The following is a 22,363-nucleotide window of genomic DNA, read 5'->3' as shown; positions in this document are numbered from 1 at the left end:
TTTGGGCACATGCCGAGGCTCGGAAGTGAAGTAGTGACGTTTTGAAATGCAGACTTTGATGGAATGCTCTGTGGGCGTCACGTTGCGTTTGCAGAGCCCCTGATGTGGCTTAACAGTAGAAACCCCCCACAAGTGACCCCATTTTGGAAACTAGACCCCGAAAGGAACTTATCTAGATGTGTGGTGAGCACTTTGAACCCCCAAGTGCTTCACAGAAGTTTATAATGCAGAGCCGTGAAAATAATAAATACGTTTTCTTTCCTCAAAAACAATTATTTAGCCCAGAGTTTTTTAATTTTCCCAAGGGTAACAGGAGAAATTTGACCCCAATATTTGTTGTCCAGTTTCTCCTGAGTGCGGTGATACCCCATATGTGGGGGTAAACTACTGTTTGGGCACATGCCGGGGCTCGGAATTGAAGTAGTGACGTTTTGAAATGCAGACTTTGATGGAATGCTCTGCGGGCGTCACGTTGCGTTTGCAGAGCCCCTGATGTGCCTAAACAGCAGAAACCCCCCACAAGTGACCCCATTTTGGAAACTAGACCCCGAAAGGAACTTATCTAGATGTGTGGTGAGCACTTTGAACCCCCAAGTGCTTCATAGAAGTTTATAATGCAGGGCCGTGAAAATAATAAATACGTTTTCTTTCCTCAAAAATAATTATTTAGCCCAGAATTTTTTATTTTCCCAAGGGTTACAGGAGAAATTGGACCCCAAAAGTTGTTGTCCAGTTTCTCCTGAGTACGCTGATACCCCATGTGTGGGGGTAAACCACTGTTTGGGCACACGTCGGGGCTCAGAAGGGAAGTAGTGACTTTTGAAATGCAGACTTTGATGGAATGGTCTGCGGGCGTCACATTGCGTTTGCAGAGCCCCTGGTGTGCCTAAACAGTAGAAACCCCCCACAAGTGACCCCATTTTAGAAACTAGACCCCCCAAGGAACTTATCGAGATATGTGGTGAGCACTTTGAACCCCCAAGTGCTTCACAGACGTTTACAACGCAGAGCCGTGAAAATAAAAAATCATTTTTCTTTCCTCAAAAATGATGTTTTAGCAAGCATTTCTTTATTTTCACAAGGGTAACAGGAGAAATTGGACCGCAGTAATTGTTGCGCAGTTTGTCCTGAGTATGCTGGTACCCCATATGTGGGGGTAAACCACTGTTTGGGTGCACGTCGGGGCTCGGAAGTGAGGGAGCACCATTTGACTTTTTGAATACAAGATTGGCTGGAATCAATGGTGGCGCCATGTTGCGTTTGGAGACCCCCTGATGTGCCTAAACAGTGGAAACCCCTCAATTCTAACTCCAACACACCCCTAACCCTTATCCCAACTGTAGCCGTAACCCTAATCACAACCCTAACCCCAACACACCCGTAACCCCAACACACCCCTAACCCTAACCACAACCCTAATTCCAACCCTAACCCTAAGGCTATGTGCCAAAGTTGCGGATTCGTATGAGATTTTTCAGCACCATTTTTGAAAAATCCGCGGGTAAAAGGCACTGCGTTTTACCTGCGGATTTACCACGGATTTCCAGTGTTTTTTGTCCGGATTTCACCTGCAGATTCCTATTGAGGAACAGGTGTAAAACGCTGCGGAATCCGCACAAAGAATTGACATGCTGCGGAAAATACAACGCAGCGTTCCCGCGCGGTATTTTCCGCACCATGGGCACAGCGGATTTGGCTTTCCATATGTTTACATGGTACTGTAAACCTGATGGAATACTGCTGCGAATCCGCAGCGGCCAATCCGCACCGTGTGCACATAGCCTAATTCTAAAGGTATGTGCACACGCTGCGGAAAACGCTGCGGATCCGCAGCAGTTTCCCATGAGTTTACAGTTCAATGCAAACCTATGGAAAACAAAAATCGCTGTACACATGCTGCAGAAAAACTGCACGGAAACGCAGCGGTTTACATTCCGCAGCATGTCACTTCTTTCTGCGGATTCCGCAGCGGTTTTACAACTGCTCAAGTAGAAAATCGCTGTTGTAAAACCGCATTGAAATGCGCAGAAAAAACATGGTAAATCCGCCATAAATCCACAGCGGTTTAGCACTGCGGATTTATCAAATCCGCAGCGGAAAAATCCGCAGAGGACCAGAATATGTGTGCACATACCGAAACCCTAACCCTAACCCTACCCCTACCCCTAACCCTACCCCTAACCCTAACCCTACCCCTAACCCTACCCCTAACCCTACCCCTAACCCTACCCCTACCCCTAACCCTACCCCTAACCCTACCCCTAACCCTACCCCTAACCCTAACCCTAACCCTACCCCTAACCCTAACCCTACCCCTAACCCTAACCCTAGTTCTTACCCCAACCTTAGTGGAAAAAAAAAAAAAAAAATTTTTATTGTCCCTACCTATGGGGGTGACAAAGGGGGGGGGGGGGGTCATTTACTTTTTTTTTTTATTTTGATCACTGAGATATAACCTATCTCAGTGATCAAAATTCACTCTGGAACGAATCTGCCGGCCGGCAAATTCGGCGGGCGCACTGCACATGCGCCCGCCATTTTGGAAGATGGCGGCGCCCAGGAAAGAAGATGGACGGTCCCCGGGAGGCCAGGTAAGTATAAGGGGGGGAGATCAGGGCACGGGGGGGGGCGTCGGAGCACGGGGGGGTGGATCGGAACACGGGGGGGTGGATTGGAGCACGGAGTGGGGGATCGCTGTGCGGGCGGGTGGATCGGAGCACGGGGGGGAATCGCTGTGCGGGGGGGGAATCGCTGTGCGGGGGGGATCGCTATGCGGGGGGGGATCGGAGTGCGGGGGGGTTTGATTGGAGCACGGGGGGTGTGATTGGAGCACGGGGGGAGCGGGCAGGAGGACGGGGGAGCGGAGCACAGGACCGAGGGGAGCAGACCACAGATCGGGGGGCTGAGGGGGCGATCGGAGGAGTGGGGTGGGTGCACATTAGTGTGTCCAGCCATGGCCGATGATATTGCAGCATCGGCCATGGCTGGATTGTAATATTTCACCATTTTTTTAGGTGAAATATTACAAATCGCTCTGATTGGCAGTTTCACTTTCAACAGCCAATCAGAGCGATCGTAGCCACGAGGGGGTGAAGCCACCCCCCCTGGGCTAAACTACCACTCCCCCTGTCCCTGCAGATCGGGTGAAATGGGAGTTAACCCTTTCACCCGATCTGCAGGGACGCGATCTTTCCATGACGCATATGCTGCGTCATGGGTCGGAATGGCACCGACTTTCATGACGCAGCGTATGCGTCAAAGGTCGGGAAGGGGTTAACTTCATTTTAAGTTAATTTACCACCTGCGTAAGCGCTATTGAATGTTGTAATTATTTACATTAGTTTAATCACCAGCAGCGTTAATTAGATAGCAATGAGCGTGTCGAGTGTTAGCTGGCTGGAAACAGCTAGTAAGCATAGATAAAGGCAAAACCCAACAAGATTAAAATGGACAAAGTGTAAGAGGGTGAGCAGTGCCCAAGAAGATGCCCTGGCAAGAGAGAGTTGTATTTTACAGAAGTGTTTTACGGTGGCATGTTTTATATGCATTTTATCCTTATGGCGGGTTTGTGACTCGGTTTCCTGGAAGTTTTACATCAAGGCTGATGCCTGGGATTGGGGAGGGCTGCCCAATAGGGGAACTATTGAAAGGCTGTAGGCATATGGTTAGTACATACAGGGTTTAGAAACAGTTAAATGTTTTAGAAATAGCCCACATACTAGGATGGGTTATATCAAACAAAAAGCAGAGGCATTACAGGCCATTCCTGATGAAGGGAATTGAGTGATGAATGTGAGTCTCTTAAAGTGGTACTGCCAGGTTCAAGTCAGTTCAAGTAAAAGCTGTGAAGGATCCTAACAGTATCAAGCTTACAAACAGCAGGAGGGTGCACCGAGAGTCTAGCGTAGATCCCTGGATGGTCTGAGGCCTATGGCCCAGAAGAGGCATTGGAGTCCATGTCTCATTCTCTCCTAAGAGGAAGGCTGGTCAGGGAAGAGCAAGAGGAATCGGTAGTGGGCCTCAGAAAAGCTGGATTGCCAGACTGGGAGTCCCTAGTGCCAACAGAAGCTGTTGAGATGGGGACAGTTCTAGTAGACCGGAGCAGGTCCTTGAAGTGTTCTGTTTTATGGGAATATCAACCGGAGGGGTCTCTGCCCCATATTGTGTGCCGCAGCCGAATGTAACTTAACTGTGCATTAAAACCGAACCTGTTGAACCGGACCCAAGCTCTCCTGGTGTGTTACTAATCCCAGTCCCGATGACAGAGATGGTAGAGGCTTCCAGCCCACATGTAAGCACAACAGCACAGCACACAGGGGGAAAATATCTGTTTAGAAGAGGGATTTAAGGGTGAAGAGAAGTCAGAATGAGCCCCCTTCAAAAGAGACAGAAGAAAAATGAGAAAAGCCCTATAGACCTTGTGAGAAGCTGGGGTCTGAAATTATTAACAGTTTTATTATTATTATTACTATTATTATTTATTGTTATAGCGCCATTTATTCCATGGCGCTTTACATGTGAGGAGGGGTATACATAATAAAAACAAGTACAATAATCTTAAACAATACAAGTCATAACTGGTACAGGAGGAGAGAGGACCCTGCCCGCGAAGGCTCACAATCTACAAGGGATGGGTGAGAATACAGTAGGCGAGGGTAGAGCTGGTCATGCAGCGGTTTGGTCAATCGGTGGTTGCTGCAGGTTATAGGCTTGTCGGAAGAAGTGGGTCTTGAGGCTCTTTTTGAAGGTTTCGATGGTAGGTGAGAGTCTGATATGTTGGGGTAGAGAGTTCCAGAGTACGGGGTGATGCGCGAGAGAAATCTTGTATGCGATTGTGGGAAGAGGAGATAAGAGGGGAATAGAGAAGGAGATCTTGTGAGGATCGGAGGTTGCGTGCAGGAAAGTACCAGGAGACGAGGTCACAGATGTATGGAGGAGACAGGTTGTGGTTGGCTTTGTATGTCATGGTTAGGGTTTTATACTGGAGTCTCTGGGCAATGGGGAGCCAGTGAAGGGATTGACAGAGGGGAGAAGCTGGGGAATAGCGGGGGGACAGGTGGATTAGTCGGGCAGCAGAGTTTACAATAGATTGGAGGGGTGCAAGAGTGTTCAAGGGGAGGCCACAGAGCAGGAGGTTGCAGTAGTCAAAGTCGAGAGATGATGAGGGCATGGACTAGGGTTTTTGCAGATTCTTGGTTGAGGAATGAATGGATTCGTGAAATATTTTTGAGTTGAAGTCTGCAGGAAGTGGAAAGGGCTTGGATATGTGGTTTGAAGGAGAGATCAGCGTCAAGGATTACCCCAAGGCAGCGAGCCTGTGGAACTGGGGAGAGTGGACAGCCAGTTTTGAGAAAAAGATTTTTTCATGAGACTTTACTGCCCACTCCGAAAAAATATAAAATACTTTTGAAACATGAGAACAATAATGTTAATTTATAGCAAAAATATCCTGAGAGTAGAGAAGTTTTATCTTAATTTCTATGGAAGACAGAGTTTGATATTTAGTCAGTACAAGATTTTGGTAGCTCAAATGGAGAAATGGAGGATTGTGAAGATGATAGTTGACATGATTTTAGTTTGTGCAGCTTGCCAGACTTGCAGTAGTGGTGATAGGCGGGAAGGGTTCACATCTCAATTAGATACCCCTAGAACTAAAAATTCCAATGTTTCACAGAAATAAGCAAGGTCAGAATAATCACAAGAAGAAGCAGAACATCCATCTTTTTGGGCTGTGAGAGCAAAGGGAAGCCCCAAAGACAGATGCTTAGCTCTCTAGCTTTCTTTTAGAAACTATCTTCCTAACAGCACCTTTTACATCATTATTCCTTAAAGTATATATAAAAGGGTTCAACATTGGAACAATGATAGTATATGTGAGGGACAAGAACTTTCCTTCATCCATGCCATATCTTGACTTTGGTCTCAAATACATAATGGTGCCCGATCCATAGAACATAGTAACAACTATGAGGTGTGAGGTACAAGTAGAGAAGGCTTTTCTCCTACTTGCCGTAGGATGGTGCTTTACAATTGTCCAGATAATGTTAGTATATGAGATCATGGTCAATAAAAATGAGCCCACAATAAGGAACGAAGATATTATTAAAGTGGCAAATTCATTGAAGTGTGAATTACTGCAGACCAGATCAAGTAATGGCAGAATATCACAGTAAAAATGATTGATTCTATTGGACCTGCAAAATGGCAATTTGTATAAGAATATGGTTCGTATAACAGCAATTGTTGTCCCAGTGATCCAACAACCAATGACCAGGTTGATACAAACGGCCCTTCTCATAATGACATTATATAGTAATGGATGACATATGGCGTTATATCGATCATACGCCATGGCGGCCAACATGTAGCATTCTGCACTGCCCAGTACTAGAAAACAGTAGAATTGCACAGCACATCCATAGAAACTGATTGTTTTCTTCTGTGAAAGAAGATTGACCAGCATTTTGGGAACTATAGTTAACAGGTAACTTATTTCCAGAAAGGAAAAATTAGCTAGAAAAAAATACATAGGAGTATGAAGATTTGGACTGAAGCAATAGATAAGTATTATGAACATATGAGCCAGGAGTGAAATGTGAAAGATACAGATTAAGACCAAAAAGAATAAATACTGGAATTGAGGATTATCAGAAAATCCCACAAGGATAAATTCAGTTACGATCGTCTGGTTTCCTGTCTCCATATTGGTTGAATGTTTCAGCAATTTTTTTTCCCCTTTATTTTCACAAATGCTGTTATTGGTCACATTTAAAATGAAAAACATAACATGATCTTGTTAATAATTAACATTTCTGAAATAAATCAACTCTAATTGATTTTCATGCTAAATCCAAGTTTAGCTCATCCAAGTCAAGAAACGAGTTAATGGAATAACGTCTACGGTGTTTATAAAGGGTGTTAATATCCCATTCTGAATGACTCCTTGGCACATGCTCCGAAGTCTATCTTGACTATTCTGCCCCACTTTTGGCAGTCAAGCAGGTTCTGTGATTCCAGGGGCACAGGTACATCGTACAATTCCCCGAAACATGAAGAGCAGATCTGGACAGATGGTATTTGTTGTAGCTTGTAGTCTTTATTCCCTAAAGTGTAGAGTGTTCTTCATTCATCTGGCATCACAAGAAGGTAGGAAGACTCCACTATCCACCTGTCATTTGTTATGGAATACTATCAGAAGGAAACACTACTCTTTATTCCATTATCCTGGACCTTTCACAATTTCAATCTGTTGGTCTAAAAAAGATTTTGACACCATTAATTTAAAAAAATACATTTTAATTCTTGCTAGATTATTTATTACAGATTTTTAAAAAACATCAAAGGAATTAATAATGTGGGATGGAAGCTTGGCTAGTCACCATAGATGTAATCAGTTTTTATAAGTCCATCGAACTCTAGTTGGCTGTTGGAAAATAATTAAGTCTGCATCAACTGTATTGGGTACCGCAACGGGGTAAGGCAGATCTCGAAGAGGGGTGGATGTGCAGTACCCGGTCACAGCCAATAAGCAACTGATGGAGCAATGCTCTGTAGCTTTGCTACTGAGCAAATCTGGCCACCTTTGGCACCAGGAACTGCTGATTGGCGGGGTGCTGAGTGCGGCAGCTGTTCCTGGAGCTGGCGGCAGCTGGACGTGCATAGCTGAGGAGCTCCGTCAACTGTATAGCTGGGTACAACTCCTCTGCCACTATTCACATGAACAAGAATGGATCTGCAGTACCCCACTGAGGCCACTTTACAGTTCACAAAGTTGGGCTTTTCTGTTCCACTATTGATCACATTCGGCTGCCGGCAGAACAAGGTACAGCTGATTGGCGGGATTGCCGCATGTCGCACCCCCATCAATCTGGTATTGATGACCTAGCCCAAGTATAGGCCATCAATTTTACAATACTGGACAACCTTTTTAATAGACCACAGAGTGACCATAGTCTCCAAGAATACAGCACCAGGGTCAATTTTTCTAAATGCCATGTCACCTATCTATATAAGGGGAAAATATGACACCTCTGAATAAAAGTGGAAATCACAACATAGATCAACATTATGCCCTCCGACAAAATTCACAGAGGCTGGGGCTTATGAATATTCAACACAAAGTTGGGTGGCGTTGCAATGTTTTGTTGGTGTTTCGAGGCTGATCCCCGATTGGGCTTAAACATGTCCAGCCAACATTGATGCAAATATTAGTAGCTACAAATAGATTTTTAGTAGAAAAACAATATAAAACAGGCAACACAAAGGACAATTTGCGAACACTTACACCCCCACCTACCACTTATAATACTATTGGTATCTTTTGATGATCAGACGGGCATCTGGGCCCTTTCTGTCATCAGGTCAGGCATTGCTGCTGACTAACCATATTATATTTTCACAAATATACATATAAAGAAATGTACAGTACATTACAAAAAATTGATATAGTTGATGGAAAATATAAAAACACGTCACCTGCTGTAATCTGTTCTATATGTTATCATACACTGCACTGAACCTGATAGAAGAGTCCATATACGTTTTATCATATCCACTATCTGCATGTAACCATGAGTAGTATATATAGAAGCAGAATTATGCAACTGTATTTTATTGGAAGGTAAATTATGCACCAGAGTTTAATTTGTGTTAAGTAATTTGCATTTTGTAACCCCTAAGGAGCCTCCAGATGCAGTGACAGTTTTTATTCCTACTTTACAACATTAATAAAGCCATAACGTTTTATTTTTCTTATTGGTAATGGAATAGTATGTGGGATTGTTTTTTGCAGGCTCAGATATATATTTTCGATGGTACTATTTCGGAGTTTAGTACCTACATTATATTTGTAAGGGGATGAAGGAGACACACAGAATAGTGTTTAGGCCACGGTCACACAATCAATATTTGGTCAGTATTTTACGTCAGTATTTGTAGGCCAAAATCAGAAGTTGGTGAAATATGCAGAATTGGTGACTAGAGATGAGCGAACCCTTGAAGGTTTGGTTCAGTTCGATTTGCTGAACATTTAGTTGTTCGCCGAACGGTTCGTCGAACATACCTGAACCCCATTAAATTTAACAGGAGGAAAAATCAAACCTACACCCAACACTTTGCCAAAAAGCTTTCCACACAGCTAAAATTAGGGGCAGACACCCTGAAAAGTGGCATCAATTGATCCACAGTAGAAATTTGCAAATAGCACGGCAGCAGTCAGTCATGAGCCAAGCATCAGGATCTTGCCCAGAATTTACAGCTTGGAGTTGAAGTTTCAATGAGGACCTGGTGGTTAAGGGAATGGTATGTGCCTTCTTAACTAGGAGACCTCCAATTTTTTTTTCAGCTACACTCAGATGGCACAAACATCAGTTTCGAATAGTGATATTGGTAGAAAAATGTAAGTAAAGTAACACAGGAAGTTGACTGACGTAAGTGCAAGCCTGCCTGACTGGAAGCCCTACTTTCACAGGCAACCTACCAGATGGAGATCCAAATTAGAGTCTCCACATTTCAAAAAATTATTATCACACACTACTAAAGTGGCATCAATTTCCACAGAGTAGGGCTCTAAGGCTACTTTCACACTAGCGTCGGCCCATCACAGTGTGTTGGGCCGACGTCCTGACGCATCCTGTGACAACGCAGCACAACGGGGGCAGCGGATGCAGTTTTACAACGCATCCGCTGCCCCATTGTGAGTTGCGGGAAGGAGGGGGTGGAGTTCCGGCCACGCATGCGTGGTCGGAAATGGCGGACACGATGCACAAAAAAAGTTACATGGAACGTTTTTTTGTTCCGACGGTCCGCCACAACACGACGCACGACGGTTGCGACGTGTGGCAATGCATCGCTAATGTTAGTCTATGGGGAAAAAACCCATCCTGCAGACAACTTTGCAGGATGCATTTTTCTCCAAAACGACGCATTGCGACGTGCGTTGTAAGACGCTAGTGTGAAAGTAGCCTACCACATCTTCCACCACAGGCAACCCACCAGATGGAGACCCAACTTGCAGTCTCCCCATTTCAATAAATTGTTTGTAACATCAGCAGCAGTAGCAACAGCAGGCTCAGAAGACACCTAAAGGTGGCACAGACTGCAATAATGCAAGATCAATGCATGACACTAAAAACTACACCATCGCCTAGTCTTCCCAGTCTGCGACTGGGGTGCAAAAGTCATTGGAGATCCATGACTTGTTCCTTTTGATAAAAGTTAGGCTGTCTACACTTTCAGAGGACAGCCAGATGCGCTTATCCTTCATGAAAGCACCAGCAGCACTGAATACACATTCTGAGAGAACGCTGGCTGCCGGGCATGACAAAGCCTCCAAGGTGTGACAAGCGAGTTCAGGCCACTCTTCCATCTTTGAAGACAAAAATGCAAAAGGGTCCAAACTCATTGATATTGAGCTCCAGATCAGCTCCTGCATCATCCTGTCCAGTCGTTCACAATGTGCTAGTAATCTATTTTGCTGGTGCACGGGCTGGTCTAAAAAATGTGTGAAGCGATTTACAGAAATTGCGTATGCCACTTACGCTGCTGCTTCTGTTAATGATTTTGCGATGATGCCTTGACGTTCCCGGGGTTTGACGTCTAGAACCGGGATGCACACTGTGTGCCTCACTGCTGTCTTGGGGAAAACCACTATTAAGGTTGTCTACAAGCGTGTTTAGATACTCCAGCATGCATGCGTCCCTTTCCAGGGGGGAAACATCTGGCTAAAAATACTCTTGTACCGTGGATCTTACAGACTGGCAATCCAGTAGGCAGCTCTATTTCTAACCTTAGGAAAATGGGCATCATGTTGAAGATAGTGCAACGAGAAGGCGCTCATGTGTCGGGCGCTTCCATGAGATCCAAGTCTATGGTGTGTTGTGGCGGGGTAACACTCAAGGTTGCTTCCTCCATCACGGACAACTGAGAGGGGATCATTATCTTCTTCATCTCCTGCCTGTTGTGCATCCATCAATTCATCCTCCTACATTTGTTCCTCGTCCACCACCCTCACTAACAGTTTGTCTGGTACCGTGAGCCCCCCTCGATCGCGGTAAGCCACCCTCCCATGGCACTCGTCTATGCGATGACAGTCCGGAAATTTGGGATATTGTTAATTTGTTATCCTTTCTACATCCTCCTCTACTTCAACCTCTTCCTCTGGGACCACCACCTTGTCACACAGACTATTCATAGTGTGCTCCAGCATGTAGATGGAATAAGTGGTGGGTGGTTTGATTCAGAGCGCTAAATAGATAGCCCCAAGAGAGGAATAAAGGGAAGTGCAGAGTCCCCGCAGGTCCAGCCAAACACCTCCAATGGAGGGTGCAACAAGGAGAAATGGAAAGCTTAGTCCAAGGAGCACCGAAGGAAGGACTCTGACACCAGGTTGGAGTTAACCACAATGCATTTCAACGGAAATACCATCTTCATCAGGTGGAATTTTTTGTTCACCTGATGAAGGCGGTATATCCGTTGAAACGCGTTGTGGTTAACTCCAATCTGGTGTCAGAGTCCTTCCTTCGGCGCTCCTTGGACTAAGCTTTCCATTTCTCCAGCATGTAGATGAGCAGAATAGTGATGCTGATAATGGCGGCATCGTCAGTGCTAACCATCTTAGCAGCCATTTCAAAACTGTGCAAGTGTGATTTGCACCACGTCCGGACTGCGTTGGCCCAGGCTATGGAAAAGGACATACTGCACCAGGGCTCTTTGCTGCTGCCACAGTTGCTGCAACATGTACAGAGCAGAATTCCACCATGTCAGATGTCAGAACATCGCACATCAAAAGGTTAACCGGCAGGCTGAAAAACCTCTGTGGCAATGAAAGTCGATGACCTGCGGGGTGTGATTGTTGGCAGTGAGCACACAGTGAGCGTGCTTTCTGCAGCAGCACATCCACGCTGGGAGAGTGGAGGAGGAATTGCTGAACCACCAGGTTGACGATGTGAGCCATGCAAGGCACGTGTGTGAGGTTGCTCTAGTGTAGGCCCGCCACCTGGTTTTCACCGTTGTCACATACAGCCTTCCCTGGCTCTAGGTTCAGTGGAGACAGCCATTGCTCTAACTTAGCCTGGATAGCTGTTCACAACTCTTGAGCTGTGTGACTGCGATCTCCAAGGCATATTAATTTGAACACTGCTGATTACAGTGAGCCATGGCTGCGCAGTATGGAGGTGAGGGGGATTCTATCTGCACTGTTGGAATGCATGTCTGATTAAGAGAGAAGTTGAGAGCACAGATGGAAGCCCTAGAAGAGGTGGAGGAGTCATAAGCAGTGGAGGAACTGTTAGATACAGAGGTTTGTCCCGCAAGCCTTGGGGATTCAAAGATTTGTGGAGAAGCCCCTTGACGGCCTGCCCCCACAGCCACCAGAGTCACCCAATGCCCAGTCAGTGAGATGTAACGTCTCTGCCCATGTTTGCTCATCCAGGTGTCAGTGATGAAATGCACCCTGGCAGACACAGATTTTTTCAGGGAACAGGTGATATTGTCTGCGACATGCTGGTGTAGCGCAGGCACAACTTCCTTAGAGAAGTAATGGAGACTGGACAACTGCTACTGGGGGAATGCAACAGCCATCAATTTTCTGAAACTGTCTGTATTCAACAGGCGGAAAGGCAGCATTTCCATGGCCAACAAATTGGAGATGATGGCGTTCAAGCTCTTAGTTTTGGCATGTGTAGGAGGAAACATTCTCTTACGTGACCACAACTGCGGGAGTTGCGTGTGTTTTTTTCTATTTGCACTTCCCTGTTGAGGCTTGGAGCTGCAGCAGTCAGTTAGTGCCCTCTTTGGAGTTTGAAGGATAACGGTGTTTCTCTCTTTTCAAGCAAAGTGTTCCCTTGTTTCGTTTGTCTATCCCAGTTGTCTTTAGTGGTAGTGGGGATTCACTAGCACCCATTCTGTCTTTCCCGTTTCAGGGCTTATCACCAGTGTCAGGCAGGGATTAGGTATCCTGCTCAGCGATAGGTGTGGAACCTATATAGGGACGATAGGGCATACAGGGTGACATTAGATCTGTCTAGGGATCTCCACTTCCCTCTTCCCTAGTGTTTGGTTCCCTTTCCCTTATTCCTTTGTGCTGCACTTAGCCTTTGCTTCACATTGCGTGATACTTCCACAACATGTTGTGATGGACTATTCACAAAACAAGTCCAAGGTACTTGGTAGATTATGGTAATGGGTACTGGATTCTGTCATGGTACGTTGATCCAGGAAACTAGTCTAATTGCCATATCTGGATATGGGAAGTGCAGCAATTTTTCCCTAATATGGAGCAATTAGCATCTGCATCATAGAAGTACAAATACATATGAGTATAGAGATTTTGATTGCAGCAATATTAAATAATTATAAAATTATGAGCCAGGAGTGGCATGTCATAAATATACAAACAAAGACCAAAAAGAATAAGTACTGGTGTTTAGGCATAATAGAAAATGCAACAATGATAAAATTTAATTATGGTCATCTGGTTTCTTTTCTATATTTTAGTTGAATGTTTTATAGAAAAAAAAATGTATCATTACTTTTTTAAAACCTGTTACCAGTCCAATTTAAAACCCAAACTATAAAATGATCTTGTTAAAAATGAACTACTAAATCCAATATGGGGTCAGAAACTTCATGTAACAAATTTTCTGTTTTCAGAGGGGCTAGTCCAATGCTTTAGAGCAAAAGTCACATAAGAGGCAAGATGTTATGACTCTTTGTATTACTTTCATATTAATGTTCATAAATGCAATTTTAAAGAAGCACTCCTATGAAAATGTTTATCCTCTCAATATATTGCAGTCATCATATTATATAGCGCTGTGTACTTACAATTGCTCATTTTGCCTTTAATTCTTTCCTTTTCCATTAGCTCTATGACATCACATGATTAAAAAATGACTAGATGAATCCTTCTAAGCTCTTAGTAGAAACTGGAGGCCAATTTTCCCTGCAGGAGTAATCATTAGAACTACAATAATACTCATTAAAAAAGTTCCTGGCAGCCAAGCTCCACCTCCTATGCAACTCCTGCTCCATCTGTTCCTCTACTCCCTCTGCCAGGGACATTGAAGTGATGTAGAATTGTAGTTCTAATGATAACTCATGCAGGGGAAATATATTTTCTGTTTCTACTTGGAGCTTAGAAGGATTCAGCTAGTCATTTTTTAATCATGTGATGCTGTTTGTGTTTATTGTTGTTATTATTTTACATTATGTATTACTTCTTTTCTTAAAGTACTTTACACATTACTATATACTCCATCAGGCCTTTGTTTTGGCAGTGTCCATCATTTTTTAGGTGGACCCAAAATTATTATGGTCTAATATTTTTATATATTTGTATCTAACATCACTTACACAGTATGTATAGTGTATATAATTTTACAACAAAATAATAAAAAAGTATATCAATATTTCTAAAATGTCTGTATTGTATTATTAAAAAAAACACAGTGCCATGCAATCCTTCTCAGAGCTGAGCACTTCACGTCATACAGTATCTCTTCATTAGTATGAATAATTCACTTCTAATGATCCAACCACGGATTCACACCACTATGCAAGCACAAATAAATGAGCCATAGACTATCATTGATAATTATAAGTAAAATAATCTAAAAATTTTTATTGACACATTGAGATAGAAAATATGCGGCACACAAAACAAAAGGATGCGCAAAACGAAGAGGCCAAACAGACAGGCAGGACAGGGAAGGGGATACATAGATTCAAGTATCCTTAGCACACCCCTAACTCCATAATTCCAGAATTATAACCTACCCTTTCCCCAATGCGCATTTTAGGTCTTGCAATTTTAAAACGATCTTAACAGTTGTCTCAAAATGGGATCCATTGGTACAGTACTTTACTCCTTGCTGTGGTTGGTGGCGAAGAGATTTCACATTCCAATCAGATCCCTCTAGAACTAGAATCTCCAAGTTAGACAGCCAGGATAAGCATTGAGAGAATCAGAAAGTCCATTTTTGTGACTGGTGGGATCAAATGGGAAGTCCTAAAAATATACTAGCTGGAAATACTTGAGGATAGCAGGAAGGAGATGGAGATGTTGATCTTCTGAAGAGTTGTAAGACTGGGAACAAACCATAGATGCTCAGCCCTTACTTTTAGAAACTATCCTCCTAACAGCACATTTTACATCATTATTCCTTAAACTATATATAAAAGGGTTCAAAAAAGGCACAACAATAGTATACATGAGGGACAAAAACTTCCCTTCGTCCATGCCATATCTTGACTTTGGTCTCAAATACATAATAATGCCGGATCCGAAAAACAAAGTAACAACTATGAGGTGCGAGGTACAAGTAGAGAAGGCTTTTCTCCTACTTGCCGTAGGTTGGTGCTGTACAATTGTCCACATAATGTTAGTATATGAGATCATGGTCAATAAAAAGGAACCAACAATAAGAAGGGACGCAATAATAAAAGTGGCAATTTCATTGAAGTGTGAATTACTGCAGGCCAGATTAAGTAATGGCGGAATATCACAATAAAAATGATTGATCTGCCCGGAGCCGCAAAATGGTAATGTAAATACGAATGTGGTTTGAAGGACACCTACTGTTGTCCCGATGACACAAGAGCCAATGACCAGCTTGAAACAAACCGCCCTCCTCATAATGACATTATATAGTAATGGATGACAAATGGCGTTATATCGATCATACGCCATGGCGGCCAACATATAGCATTCTGTACTGCCCAGTAATAGAAAACAGTACATTTGCACAGCACATCCATAGAAGGTGATTGTTTTCTTCTGTGAAAGAAGATTGATCAACAATTTGGGAACTATAGTTGACAGGTAGCATATTTCCAAAAAAGAGAAAATCGCAAGAAAAAAATACATAGGAGTATGAAGATTTGGACTAAAGCGATATAAAAGTATTATAAACATATGAGCGAGGAGTGAAATCTTAAAGATGCAGAAAAAAGCCGCAAAGTATAAATACCGGAGCTGAAGACTATCGGAAAATCCCACAAGGGTAAATTCAGTTACGGTCGTCTGGTTTCCGTTCTCCAAATCACTTGAAAGTTTCGGCAGCATTTTTTTCATATTATTTTCCCAACTTTTAAAATTAACATTTCTAGAACAAATTTTTACTAAACCCAAGTTCAATATTTCATTTATTTCCCAATTTAACGGCACCGTAGATAAATAATTAAATTCTATTTACTTATAAATATATTATTAGATACCAGGGATATATGATCAATAAGGTATAGTAGAATTATTGTAAATGGACTCTTCTTAAATCAGCAGTTGCCTTCGGCTGGATCTTTGGGGTCCATTATGATCAATGAAAATGCATCAATGAACCTTCGTTCACAGCAATAAGTTGCCCATTACTCATACAAGTCAACTGAATCACATAGCAAGGAGCAGGTCAGTAGGTTAGTAGACTACCTTACCCATAATTTATTAAACTTTTGCTCCACAAGTCACATTTCCTCAATGTTCGTTTCGCATCTAGTACTTCTTCAAGGGGTATTGATATCCTGCTCTGTAACAGTTCAAATAAGCCATCACGATACTAGGATTGAACTTATCAAGAGCGCATCTTTAACTTTTTCCAGGAGTCTATCCCAAGTATTCAGGTCCACGTCCGACAGTCAAGCAGGTTCTTCGATGTCCGGGGCACATGTGCGTTGCACAATACCCACGCACAAAGCACATCCAGGCAGATAGTACTTGCTGTTTGTCTTTGTAGCAATTTTTCTTTATCTTTGATAATAATTACAGTAGAAAATAATAATTCATAAAATATCATGGATAACTGGCAACAACAATGGTTGCAAACTGATAAGCCAGTATAATGTGAAAAAAAATGGCTAATGCCAGTGGTGAAACTGGGATGAGTGGTCTGTAAGAAACATGAACTGGGAAGACTGAAGGTTGTTCGGACACATTTGAGTGATGCAGTGATTAATAGAAACAGGGGGTGGTCAACTATGAAGGGATGTTGCAGAGACCGTTCTTCAAACTTTAGTTACTGTTTCTCCGAGGAGGCCTCCAAGCTTGAGCGTTGCACCTTCAATAAGGCATATACGCTTTACAGTACTCACAAACAATCTATAGTGCATCGACAATAAGCTCTGAGATCAGACGGTGATTTCACCTTTAAACTTCGTCAGGATTCAAAAGCGACTAAAATTTCATAGATCATGAGTCAGATAAAACATGCACAGTCCCAGGAATCTGAAAATAATGACCCCAGTACAGTATTTAGTCTGCAATCTCTATACTAGGAAGACCTTTGTAGAAAAACATATTCTTTTTTGTAACATTACTTTATTGAACACTTGGCCAAGTGTTTCATATTTTAGCCATTCATTTTAAGAGCCTATCAATAAAATAATGTTTTATTGAACAAAAAAATATTTTTTTCTGCAGGAACTGGATATTTTCAGTCTACAAGTATCATTATTCACCAAGTTTTGTTCTGTGCGCCGCACCCATTGTGGTTTTCTTGTATGGATCTTGTTATCAGATGTGAACACTTCTCTCTCTTTGTTTAGACCTTTACAGTCCTCACTCTAAGGCGTTCTTCACTCGTAGGATCTCTCGCAAAAAGGCAGTGAGACTCCGCTATTCGAGTCACCTATTTTGGGATACTATCATGAAAAAACTCCACTTGTGTCCTCTCATTTTTCACAACTTTCTCAATAGTTGTCTCACAGTGACTCCCTTGATCCACCGATGCAGTGATTTATCAGTTTTGATAAAATCTTTCTTTTGTCTGCAGATCTAGCCGTTCTCTGAATGCTGAGCCCCGTAGAACCCCGGCCACACCACTGAGCGGCAGATTCCCTTTAACAGGAACATACCACGCTTCTAAATAAAAGTGGCAAGCAATATTTAGCTCAACAGCATACCCTCCAACTATCCTAAGTCACCAGTTTCTCCATGTCCAAAGGGGCTTTTGGGACCTCTGAGTCATTAAATCTTAGGTACGACTCCTACGTGTGCTCAAATATCTATTACCTGACTATTCATGTAATATTAACATCGGTATACATGTAAATATACATTACAAACAAATTGTATTTAATCAATGGGAATTCTACATGTTAAGTTTGGTAACAATCATTAGATAGAATATAAGCACGTCACCTGTCAGTATATAATCGGTATGATTTTATAGAAGCAGGGTCTAATCGAACAGTCCATACACGGTTCATTTTATCACGGGACGTTATAATGAGGCTGAAGTACTGTGCATGTGAATTAAAGTGGCATATATAGAAGCAGAAATAAACAGGTGTATGTTACAGAAGGGTAAATTAGGCACTGGAGACTAATTTGTGTCAGAAGATTTACATTTTTTAACCACCAAAGGACCTTGAGAAAGGATTGATTGTTTTCATTTTTGCTTTGCTGCCTTGCTTAAGGACTAACTTTTTTAAATCATTTATGTAGGACTCTTGGGCTTGTTATTTGTAGGCCAAGTTTTATTTTTTGACGGCTTTATATTTTTCTACAGATATAATATGGGCATAAGGTTTAAAACATATCTTAGTTATTGAATTTAGGATTTTAATTCAGTCCCATTGTCCCTGGATATAACATCAAATGGGGCAAAAACTGAGCTCGGAAACTATAAACCCTTAGATTTAGCCCCTTCATGACCCGGGGTATTTTAGTTTTTTTGTTTTCGTTTTTCGCTCCCCTCTTTCCCAGAGCCATAAGTTTTTAATTTTTCCATCAATATGGCCATGTGAGGGCTTATTTTTTGCCGGACGAGCTGTACTTTTGAATAACATCATTGGTTTTAGCATGTCATGTACTAGAAAACGGGAAAAAATTCCCACTGCGGTGAAATTGCAAAAAAAGTGTAATCCCACACTGTTTTTTTGTTTGGCTTTTTTGCTAGGTTCACTAAATGCTAACACTGATCTGTCTTTATGATTCTACAGGTCATTACGAGTTAATAGACACCAAACATGTCTAGGTTATTTTTTACCTAAGTGGTGAAAAAAAATTCCAAACTGTGCTATTAAAAAAAAATTGCGACATTTTCCGATACCCGTAGCGTCTCTATTTTTCGTGATCTGGGGTCGGGTGAGGTCTTATCTTTTGCTCGTCGAGCTGATGTTTTTAATGATACCATTTTGGTGCAGATACGTTCTTTTGATCGCCCATTACTGCATTTTAATGCAATGTCACGGCGACCAAAAATACGTAATTCTGACATTTTGAATGTTTTTCTCGCTACGCTGTTTAGCGGTCAGTTTAAACCTTTTTTATTGATAGATCAGGCGATTCTGAATGCGATGATACCAATTATGAGTATATTTGATTTTTTTCATTGTTTTATTTTGAATGGGGCAAAAGGGGGTGGTTTAAACTTTTATATATTTTTATTTTTTTCAGATTTTTTAAAACATTTTTTAAAACTTTTGCCATGCTCCAATAGTCTCAATGGGAGGCTAGAAGCTGGCACAACTCGATCGCCTCTGCTACCTAGGAGTGAAGCTCAGATCGCTCCGATGTAGTAGAATTGTAGCATTGCTATGAGCGCCAACCACAGGGTGGTGCTCACAGCAATCTGGCATCAACAACCTTAGAGGTCTTCAATAGACCTCTGGTTGTCATGTCGATGCATCACTGACCCTCGATCACGTGACAGGGGTCAGCGATGCGTGCATTTCTGGATGGATGGCAAAAAGCGGTAGTTAAATGCCGCTGTCAAAAAGGGGTTAATATTGATTGTTCGTAAAATCTTTGGAGGTTTTCAAAGAGATGCTATCATTGAGTTTCTAAAAAAAAACACATAATAACCCAGCAGCAACATGGGTTCCTAAGGGATTGGTTTTGCTACTTATTTGATCAGCTTCTGTATGGCTGCTTTCACACATCAGTTTTTTGCCATCAGTCGCAATCCGTTGAATTTTGAAAAAAACGGATCCAGCGACTGATGCCGCCGGATCCGTTTTTTTCTCATAGACTTGTATCAGCGACGGATGGCATCACGTTTCATCCGTCATTCGCCGGATCCGTCGAAGATTGTCTTTTCTGGTGGCTGGAGGCAACGGATCTGTCGCCGTCCATCATTTGTTAGAATGGAAGCCTATGGGCGCCGGGTCCGTCAAATGGCAACAGATTACGTTTTTTAACTGAGCATGCTCCGGTTTTTTAGGATCCTTTAGCCAGCCCCCCTAGTCGGATCCGGCGAAAAAAACAGATCCGTCGCATCAGTTTTCACAACCTGCAACGGATCCGTTTTTTTTTTCAAAATACGACGGATTGCGGCTGATGGCAAAAACCTGATGTGTGAAAGCAGCCTAAGGAGGTGAATTTCAGATTGCACAAGGGTAAGGTCAAGAATGCTATGTATCTGGACTTTTCGAAGGCATTTAATATGGTGCCACATAAAATGATGGTACATTAAGTGAGAACAATGGGACTAGGGGAAAATATGTGTAATTGGGTTACCCCCTGGTTCAGTGATAGGTGACGGAGGCTGAAAACTAATGGAACACGCTCTGATTGGGTCACAATTAACAGTAAAATATCACAGGTGTCAGTATTGGGCCCTCTTCTTTTTAATATGTTTATTAATGACCTTGTAGATTGCATACAGAGTAGAACTTTAATATTTTCAGATGATACTAAACTCTGTAAGGTAATCAACAGAGAGGAGAACAATTAAATACTATAGACTGGGATTCAGAAGATGCTTAGATCTCAAAATGGCCACTGAATTGTAACACAGATAAATGTAAAATCATCCACTTTGGCCGAGGAAATAAAACATACAATTATGTATTAAACAGTAAAGCACTGGGTACAACTATCACTGAAAAAGAGGTAAAGGGTATGGTTGGACAGTAAAGTGAACTTTAGTGACCAGTGCCAAACAGCTGCTACCAAGGCAAATAAATTGTTGACTGCATTAACAGAGCTACAGTATAGGGGCTCATGACAAGAACATAATTTTGCCTCTATATAAGTCACTAATTAGACAAATTTAGAATACCAACAGAGTTGGATTAAAGCTATGTGCACACGTTCAGGAATGTCAGCAAAATTTTCCTGAACAAAACCGGACTTTTTCTGCAGGAAATCCGCCAGTGGTTTTTTTTGCATTTTTATTGCGTTTTTGCACGTTTTTTCTGCGGATTTTTCATGTTTTTTTCTGGAGTTTCCCAATGCAATAATATAGCGGCAAAAACGCGAACAATCTGCAAAATTCATGACCATGCTGCGTTTTTTACCACGATGCATTTTTTTCACGGAAAAAAACGCAGCATGTGCACAAAAATTGCGGAATGCATTAAAATGATAGGATGCTTAATGTAAGCTTTATTTAGAGTTTTTTCCGCAGAAAATGGCTGAAAAAACGCAAAAAATCCTTAACGTCTGCAAATAGTCTAAGGCCAGCCTCACACTAGCAAGTTTTACGGACGTATGAGAGGTGCTGAAAATACGGATTGCATACGGTACAATGCTTCTCTATGCCCCAGCTCCTATCTGCCGTATTTTACTGATCCGTATTAAGCGGTCTTCTACGGCCGTAGAAAATCGCAGCATGCTGCGTTTGTCACCGTATTGTGCAAAAAATACGCCAATGAAAGTCTATGGGGGCGAGAAAAATTCGGATTACACACGGACCAACAGTGTGACTTGCGAGAAATACGCAGCGGTGTTCTATAGAAAAGCCGGCAATTCAGTGTGGTGTACAGTAAAATCACACTGACAGGTTAGAATAGCATAGGTAGAATAAATGTGGACACATAGAATAGGGGTATTATTATTATTATACATTTTTATAGCGCCATTTATTCCATGGCGCTTTACATGTGAATACGGGGCAAATATAGACAATTACATTAAACATGAGCAGATAACAAGGCACACGAGTACATAAGGAGGGAGGACCCTGCCCGCGAGGGCTCACAGTCTGCAGGGGGTGGGTGAGGATACACTAGGAGAGGGTATATATATATATATGTCAGTGAGACACATATATGTATATATATTAATATTGGGTTATTAAGCGCGGCCCTGCGCTTAGTAACCCGATGTTTACCCTGGTTACCAGTGAACACATCGCTGGATCGGCGTCACACACGCCGATTCAGCGATGACAGCGGGTGATCCAGCGACGAAATAAAGTTCTGGCCTTTCTGCTCCGACCAGCGATGTCACAGTAGGATCCTGATCGCTGCTGCCTGTCAAACACAACGATATCGCTAGCCAGGACGCTGCAACATCACGAATCGCTATCGTTATCGTTCTAAAGTTGCTCAGTGTGAAGGTACCTTAAGCGAGTGTCTTTGGCGTCTTCGAAAAATATGTTTGAATCCCCGTGGCTGCATGTCTTCTGGCTGTTTGACGGCCCCA

The 22,363-nt window shown here is 42.5% G+C and overlaps 2 protein-coding genes across 2 annotated transcripts; both read right to left on the bottom strand.

Annotated features, from left to right (window-relative positions):
- Positions 1-5,764: 5,764 nt before the first annotated feature.
- Positions 5,765-6,703, bottom strand: LOC138652232 (olfactory receptor 10A7-like). The gene has a single exon (XM_069743000.1). It carries the CDS (start codon positions 6,701-6,703, stop codon positions 5,765-5,767), a length of 939 nt encoding a protein of 312 aa, XP_069599101.1.
- Positions 6,704-14,649: 7,946 nt separating this feature from the next.
- On the bottom strand, positions 14,650-16,113 carry LOC138651393 (olfactory receptor 10AG1-like). Its single transcript, XM_069741572.1, has one exon. It carries the CDS (start codon positions 16,070-16,072, stop codon positions 15,107-15,109), a length of 966 nt encoding a protein of 321 aa, XP_069597673.1. The 5' UTR covers positions 16,073-16,113; the 3' UTR covers positions 14,650-15,106.
- Between the last annotated feature and the right edge of the window lie 6,250 nt (positions 16,114-22,363).

This window comes from Ranitomeya imitator, chromosome 10 (assembly GCF_032444005.1).
Source record: "Ranitomeya imitator isolate aRanImi1 chromosome 10, aRanImi1.pri, whole genome shotgun sequence".
NCBI classification, from domain to species: Eukaryota; Metazoa; Chordata; class Amphibia; order Anura; family Dendrobatidae; genus Ranitomeya; species Ranitomeya imitator.
The sequence above is the reverse complement of the archived record's forward strand: the minus strand, read 5'-3'. Positions and strand labels throughout refer to the sequence as shown.